The sequence below is a fragment of the Squalius cephalus genome (assembly GCF_949319135.1).
Source record: "Squalius cephalus genome assembly, chromosome: 8".
NCBI classification, from domain to species: Eukaryota; Metazoa; Chordata; class Actinopteri; order Cypriniformes; family Leuciscidae; genus Squalius; species Squalius cephalus.
Window position 1 is genome coordinate 46497679 of NC_137129.1, and position 8452 is coordinate 46506130.

At 39.7% G+C, this 8452-nt stretch overlaps 2 protein-coding genes across 4 annotated transcripts in view; one reads left to right on the forward strand and one right to left on the reverse strand.

Annotated features, from left to right (window-relative positions):
* The first annotated feature begins 178 nt into the window (after nucleotides 1-178).
* LOC307163223 (zinc finger and BTB domain-containing protein 43-like) overlaps nucleotides 179-8452 on the forward strand; it is a 9100-nt gene continuing 826 nt past the window's right edge. The window contains exons 1-4 of one of the 3 annotated variants that reach the window (XM_079879224.1): nucleotides 179-233; nucleotides 422-731; nucleotides 3726-4317; nucleotides 4411-8452. The exon at nucleotides 4411-8452 is cut by the window's right edge and continues 826 nt beyond it. In XM_079879224.1, the coding sequence (XP_079735350.1) occupies nucleotides 525-731; nucleotides 3726-4317; nucleotides 4411-4919 (1308 nt within the window). In that variant the 5' untranslated portion in view covers nucleotides 179-233; nucleotides 422-524 and the 3' untranslated portion in view covers nucleotides 4920-8452. Of the gene's footprint in view, nucleotides 234-421; nucleotides 732-825; nucleotides 883-3725; nucleotides 4318-4410 lie in introns of those variants that run through there. The other 2 variants (XM_079879225.1, XM_079879226.1) reach the window with 2 other exon arrangements.
* Nucleotides 5667-8452, reverse strand: part of tmem65 (transmembrane protein 65) — an 18466-nt gene continuing 15680 nt past the window's right edge. The window contains exon 8 of the transcript XR_013822037.1: nucleotides 5667-6820. The gene's annotated coding sequence lies outside the window, so the exon portion shown is untranslated. The remainder of the gene's footprint in view (nucleotides 6821-8452) is intronic.

An 8452-nucleotide genomic window follows, 5' to 3' on the forward strand; every position in this document is an offset into this window, starting at 1 on the left:
ATTCTATTCTATTCTATATATTTATTTAACCATTTCATTTCATTCATGTGAGACACTAACAGAATCAAACAATACTTTGTCGTTATCACTGTGAACACACACACACACACTCACAAAAAAAAAGCATTTATGAAGAATATGAATATAAGCACTGTGTTTTTAAAAGGGGCGGGGTCTCGGAGAGGGGGCGTGTCTCTCTCTTCCGCAGCAGACCTCCATCACAGTGAACGCAGGTGAGATTATAAACACATTCAAATTTCATTTTAACCGATCAAGGGATCATAATCAACATATATATTATACACACGGTGGTTAAACTCGCAGATTGTGTGTCGACCGGTTGAATCGCGCCGATCTTTGCCGCATGTTGATGTAAACTCATGATCATAAGCCCTCATATGATTATGTTATGATCTGCTAGCGGGCCTAACACCGAATACAACCGGAATAAACGGGGTTTGATGTGCATACATCTGGAGTTGAGCTGCTGATCCCGGATCAGGTCTCGGTTTCTCCCTGGTAGGATGGAGCAGATCCTTGGTCGCGCGAGCGCGCCCCCGGGCCCGGTTTTGCAGGTGTGCTTCCCGAGCGCGCGCGCCGCGGTTCTGGAGAACCTGAACCGGCAGCGCGAGGAGGGTCAGCTGTGTGACCTGTCCATACAGGTGCAGGGTCACGTGTTCCGCGCGCACAGGTGTGTGCTGGCCGCATCCTCCCCGTACTTCCATGACCAGGTGAGTGTGTGTGGAACTGATGTCATCACACACACATACAAACCCTCTCATTTGCATATTAATGTCTGTTTGATGTTAAACATTGATTGATTTCTCGCGACCTGCCCAGCAAACGCTCTAACAAGGTTCTCTTAAAGCTCTCCCAGTAACGGTAATAGAACGCTCGTTCAAAGTTATGACGTAAGCACAAATGGAACGTTTTTCAGAATTCCATTTTTAAAATGTTGCTACTAGTTTTAGAACGTCGTCCTGATAAAGTTTGCAAAAAAGGAACGTTCCCGTAACATTAGCATAGCATTTTAAAAACAGTACATTTTGAACGTTCACAGAACATTCGAAAATAACGTGTTTTTTTTTTATAATGGGAACGTTTGCAAACCTTTTATTAGAACATATTTTAGTGATCTGGGTGGAGACAAAGTCGTCCTGATTAAGTCTGTAAAAAAAAAAGTAATGTTCTGTAATAGCATAGCAAATCTTAAAATGACGTTTTAACGTTCTTAAAATGTAAGTTTGACGCTTTCAAAACGTTAGTACAAATGTTACGTTTTTCAGAATTCTATTTTTAAAAATGTTGCTACTTGTTTTAGAACGTTCAGACTCTGAGAACATTCAAAAGTCCTCCTGATAAAGTTAGCAATTTTTTTTTTTTTAATTGAACGTTTCCGTAACAATAGCATAGCACATTTTGGTAACACTTTATTTTAGTGTCCTTGTTACATATGTTACATGTACTTACCATAGTAATAACAGTAAATTATGCATAATTACATGAACTAACCCTCTACAAACTATAGTAAGTACATGCTGCTTAATATTACTCAGTACTTAAATATATAATTACACTGTAACAATGTACTACTACTAGTACTGTAATATTATTCATATGCTGAAAATACTTCTTTCTGACACTGAGGTGGTTTATGATTGGATGTGTTCCCAATCGCACACTACAGTACGAGAACACTATACGAGAACACTACATAGTTACAGTGCTGAGAGTGAAGTGACTTATTTACAATCGAATCTCATGACAAAACTGAACTTTTTTACAAGTTGGTGATTTCATTTGAGTTCTTATGATTCGAGTTAATCTTGAGTAACTATTGAATAAGTGCTTGAAATATTTGAAAAAACCCAAAACATTAATTCAACATCTTGGGAGTTTAAGATGGAGGTTATTCTAACTTTAAGAGCTGATTAAAACATTCTTTCCAGGAATTCCGATTACAATCTAAAGAAATGTAACTGTATAAATTCTAAAGGCAAAATTGTATTTTTTTCATGCGCTGGTCAGTTTTGAGCTTTATTTCTCATCCACAACATGTTCTGTCCATCCATCCATCCGTCCGTCTGTCCGATATTTGTATGCAAATTAGCACATATTTAATGAGTACCTAATTTGCATATGTGAACAACATTTCAGAAAACTTACAAATGTGTGGAAGTCAGTTAAAGGAATAGGTTATCCAAAAATGAATGCTCTTCCATGATTTATAATGCTAGTGAATGGCCGTTTCTGTTTAGAAGTCCATCGAAGTGCATCAGTCCATGATGAGAAGGCCTTTATTAACCCCCCAGAGCCATATGGAGCACTTTATGATGGACAGATGCACTTTTATCATGAATAGATGGACTTTTATGATGGATAGATGCACTTTTATGATGGATAGATGCACTTTTATGATGATATATGCACTTTTATGATGACAGATGCACTTTTATCATGGATAGATGCACTTATGATGATATATGCACTTCTATGATGGTAGATGCACTTTTATGATGGATAGATGCACTTTTATCATGGATAGATGCACTTATGATGATATATGCACTTTTATGATGATAGATGCACTTTTATGATGGATAGATGCACTTTTATGATGGACAGATGCACTTTTATGATGGATAGATGCACTTTTATGATGGACAGATGCACTTTTATGATGATATATGCACTTTTATGATGATAGATGCACTTTTATGATGGATAGATGCACTTTTATGATGGACAGATGCACTTTTATGATGGATAGATGCACTTTTATGATGGACAGATGCACTTTTATCATGGATAGATGCACTTATGATGATATATGCACTTTTATGATGGATAGATGCACTTTTATGATGATAGATGCACTTTTATGATGGATAGATGCACTTTTATGATGATAGATGCACTTTTATGATGGACAGATGCACTTTTATCATGGACAGATGCACTTTTATGATGGATAGATGCACTTTTATGATGGACAGATGCACTTTTATCATGGATAGATCCACTTTTATGATGGAGAGATGCACTTTTATCATGGATAGATGCACTTCTATGATGGATAGATGCACTTTTATGATGGACAGATGCACTTTTATGATGGATAGATGCACTTTTATGATGGATAGATGCACTTTTATGATGGATAGATGCACTTTTATGATGGATAGATGCACTTTTATGATGGACAGATGCACTTTTATCATGGATAGATCCACTTTTATGATGATAGATGGACTTTTATGATGGATAGATGCACTTTTATGATGGATAGATGCACTTTTATGATGGACAGATGCACTTTTATGATGGATAGATGCACTTTTATGATGGACAGATGCACTTTAATGGACTTTAAAACAGAAACAGCCATTCACTGCCATTATAAAGCTTGGAAGAGCCAGGACATAACCCTGACTATTCGTCTAAAAGAAGAATGTCATATACACCTAGGATGACTTAAGGGTGAGTAAATCATGCGCTTATTTTCATTTTTGGGTGAACTATCTCTTTAAGAATGTCTGTTGAATCTGGCCTGTGGTTGTTTAGCAGCAGAGAATCACAGTTTAGCATGGGTGCGTTTCCCAAAGCCAACTAAGTTCCATCGTTACCAATGGAGTTCAATGGAAATTGCGATCATAGTTGGCTTTGGGAAACGAACCCTTGGTGCCGCAACTCTAAACACTGCGGCCGGTTCTGCCTGTGTCCAGGTTCTGCTGAAGAACGTCACCACGGTGTCTCTTCCCTCGGTCATGGACCCGCTGGCCTTCGAGAGCGTCCTGAACTCCGCCTACACCGGGCAGCTCAGCATCGTGCGCGACGACATCATCAACTACGTCACCGTGGCCAGCTTCCTCCAGATGTGGCACATCGTGGACAAGTGCACGGACATCCTCAAGAGGTCGCGACCCCTGGCGCAGGTCAGCCCGGGCGTGGCGAGCTCCTCGAGCCATCAGTCGCCCAGCAGCTCCGACTGCTGCTTCCCCGACCCATCGGACCCGCCGGGCGAACACACCGCGGAGAAACGTGCGCTTCCGCCTCTGGCCACGTGGAGGCGCCCTCAGCAGAGCCGGTGGAGCCGAAGCAGCCTGACGTTTCCTCTGCGGACCGAGCCCGAGTGTGGGCCGGATCCGCACCCGCCTCTCCCGTCCATCGAAACGGATTTCGCCGCGAGACACCGAATCCGCGTTCGGCTCCGAGGAGCGAAAGAGGAGGAGCAGCGGGTGGAGGCGGATGAAGGCGTCGGAGAGCCGGCGGACGACGAGGATAAACTGAGGATGAAGAGCGAGGAGCGCCAGGCCGGTGAGTGGAGCTTCTTCATCACTGCCGTTTAGCTCCCGTCCACCAGGGGGCGCCACCGCGCTGTTTCTGACTGTGTTTGTGTTCTTCTCTCAGGAGGCGTGGAGTCGGACGGGCGTCTCAGAGAGAGCCTGTGGCAGAGCGAGTGGCCGTCGGTGGACGAAGACGAGGAGGACGACGAAACGCCAGATGAGATCGCGAACGCGGCGGTTTCCCAGAATCCTCCCTGCTCTCCTCTCTCTGCGACGCCGAAAGTCCACTTCTGTCACTGCGGGAAAGCGTACACGCTGAAGAGCATGCGCGACCGGCACGTGAAGATGCAGCACCTGAACCTGCGCCCGTTCTCCTGCCCCGTCTGCGCCAAGAGCTTCAAGATGAAGCACCACCTGACCAAACACGTGAAGACGCACGGCGGCCTGCGCCCGTACGAGTGCGCGCTCTGCGGGAAGAAGATCGTGTGGCGGGACAGCTTCCTCAAGCATCAGGCACGCTGCCAGCAGACGGCCACCGCGGCTAGCTTTCAGCAGGAGCTCGCGGACGCTGCCGGACCGGTGAAGGTGGAGCACGACGACTTCTCGTTGCTGGAGGAGGAGACGCTCTCGTGAAAGCAGATTCCCCAGAGAAGCTTCAGTGACTCGCTCTTAAAGGGACAGTAACGTCATCAGATACTCGCCAGACGCTTGTTCATCTTCGTAAACATAAATGAAGATCCATGTCAATGTTTTTATCGTTCATCTGCGATGGATTCTGATTGGCTGTCAATGTTTTTATCGCTCATCAGCGATGGATTCTGATTGGCTGTCAATGTTTTTTATCGTTCATCTGCGATGGATTCTGATTGGCTGTCAATGTTTTTATCGCTCATCAGCGATGGATTCTGATTGGCTGTCAATGTTTTTTATCGTTCATCTGCGATGGATTCTGATTGGCTGTCAATGTTTTTATCGCTCATCAGCGATGGATTCTGATTGGCTGTCAATGTTTTTTATCGTTCATCGGCGATGGATTCTGATTGGCTGCCAATGTTTTTATCGTTCATCTGCGATGGATTCTGATTGGCTGTCAATGTTTTTATCGTTCATCTGCAATGGATTCTGATTGGCTGTCAATGTTTTTATCGTTCATCTGCAATGGATTCTGATTGGCTGTTTTTTTTTTTATCGTTCATCATCAATTAAATAATGAATTAATTCTGATTGGCTGTCAATGTTTTTTATCGTTCATCGGCGATGGATTCTGATTGGCTGCCAATGTTTTTATCGTTCATCTGCGATGGATTCTGATTGGCTGCCAATGTTTTTATTGTTTATCTGCGATGGATTCTGATTGGCTGTTTTTTTTTTTTTCGTTCATCGTCAAATAATGAATTAATTCTGATTGGCTGTCAATGTTTTTTATCGTTCATCTGAGATGGATTCTGATTGGCTGTCAATGTTTTTATCGTTCATCTGCGATGGATTCTGATTGGCTGTCAATGTTTTTATCGTTCATCTGCAATGGATTCTGATTGGCTGTCAATGTTTTTATCGTTTATCTGCGATGGATTCTGATTGGCTGGTTTTTTTTTTTTCGTTCATCGTCAATTAAATAATGAATTAATTCTGATTGGCTGTCAATGTTTTTTATCGTTCATCTGAGATGGATTCTGATTGGCTGTCAATGTTTTTATCGTTCATCTGCGATGGATTCTGATTGGCTGTCAATGTTTTTATCGTTCATCTGCGATGGATTCTGATTGGCTGTTTTTTTTTTTTTATCGTTCATCATCAATTAAATAATGAATTAATTCTGATTGGCTGTCAATGTTTTTATCGTTCATCTGCGATGGATTCTGATTGGCTGTCAATGTTTTTATGCTCATCTTTTTAACGAAACCTGAGATTTCTGTCCCTCTGTTGACGAGTGGTGCAACAGATCACTAATCTCACGGATCGGATCATATTACAGTTTTTGAGTCTCAGATCGGATCATTTTTCGGATCAGGGAAAAAAAAAAAGTAATGTAACTTTGTTAAAGTGTGGCTTTATTTCACATATAAACATTGATAAACGAACATTCATAAAGCTCTCCTCTTACTTCATATGGATTTCTTTAATGATCTCTTTATGAAGTGCGTTTAGAGTTTAGACTTCAGCGGAGGGACAGAAATCACTCAGATTCCATTAAAAATATCTTTGTGTTCCGAAGATGAACGAAAGTCTTACAGGATTTTAAAAGAATATGTCCAAAGAAAGAACAGAGCCTCTGCTTTTAAACAAATGTTTTTATTCTAGCTTCATGCATATTATATAAACACTTGAATGTGGACAAGTTCATAAAAAAGCTACATTTTGAACAAAAAGTGGAATAAATGTTGTGTTTTGTCAGAGACTTTCTCCGGATGGGATTCAGAAGGATGAACAGAACACAGAAGGAAGGAGAGCGTGGATCATGAAGGGTTATATTTAAGAGTGGAAATCAGTGTCTTCATCTATATGATGTAGCAGAGATGTGGACCTGTTTATTTCTGCACACACACACACACACACACACACACACCCGGTTAACCCTCTCAGCTCTCCTCTGTAGTTCTGTGTTAGAGATAAGGAACACACACAGACTGTACATAATAATGATAATAATGCAGTGTGGTTTTAATATTGTCAATAAAGGCATTTTATTGAGATCAGTTGCAGTGTGAAACTTCAGCGGGTGTTTATTTCATTTATAATCGGTAACACTTTACAATAAAGAGCCGTTAGTTAGTCACTAACTACCAGCAATTCAGATTTGTTACATTATTTATTAATCTTAATGTTAGTTGATAAAAACACAGCTGTTAGTTCATGTTAGCTCAGGTCCATTAAATCATATTTTTGATTTGACTAGTGAATTCATTCATGTTGAAATCAAAATTAATAATGTTCTTTGTCATAATTGTAAAGTGTTACCTGTAGTTCATCTGAAGAATCACCAGTTAAAACAAGTTTAACGTGACATGTTCTCAAAAGCACATTCACAAATAACATCAATATTTCTGAGCAAAACTTGTTTGATGTGTTTGAACTTGTACTTTTCGCTTCAGTGGTTCTTTTGTGCGACAAATGAATTTATAAAAGTACAAATATTCCACATCGTCTCACAAAAATAATCATAGAATTAGCAAAATACTGTAGAACAGACGGCTGTGCAATAATTATATACAGGAGTATTTATCAGAATGCATAGTGTCCAATAATAATAAGTGTGACTAATATATTTCTGGGGCGTGTTGAGTTATGCATTACCCAGAAGTCAGTTGATCGTTACACGACTAATTCCAGAGGTATTTCTGTTCGTACAGTAACAGGCATCTTTGCATCAGACTCATGTTCATCTGCTACAGGACCCGATGGAGGCCAGGCTGCGTTTAACTCCCTCCGTTGATGTACTATTGTAGTTTTTGTTCATATTTTTTATTTATTTTTTGGCAACACTACTTTACAATGTCCTTGTTACACGTAGTTACTATAGTAACAACTGTAAATTATGCATAATTACATGCAACCAAACTTCAAAGCTAATCCTATAGTAAGAACACACAGTTCATCAACAACACTTAAATATGTCATTACACTGTAACAAGGACACCTTAAAATAAAGTGTAACCGATTCCGTTTGAATTCTTAGTAAAGTTTTACTCATTTTTGTCATTTTTATTTGATTTATGGTCAAACCTTACAGTAAGGTTAACTTTAGCTGAGTTATTAACATGAACTAACACTTTACAGCATTTATTAAATCTGCTAAAAATAAAGCTGTTCAAACAAAGACATTTGATCATTAAAATGTATCAGTAAATGTTGAGATTAAATAAATGCTGTATAAGTATTGCTCATTGTTTTTAAATATGGCTATATAGTGTTAGTGTAATTAGTTTAATTTAGAAAGGAAGTTTGAGTCCGCCACTTAATAAAACAGTTTGAAATTATAATTTAGACTTTTTTTCTCACAATTGCAAGTTTATTTCATGAAATTCTGAGAAAAAAAGTCAGAATTGTGAGAAAAAAAGTCGCATTTACCTTTTTATTTTTTATTCTGTTGTTAAACTAAAGGAAACTGAGAAATGTTGAAATAAGTTTTTTTAATATTTTATTTATTTCAATTAAGTTTTCTATAG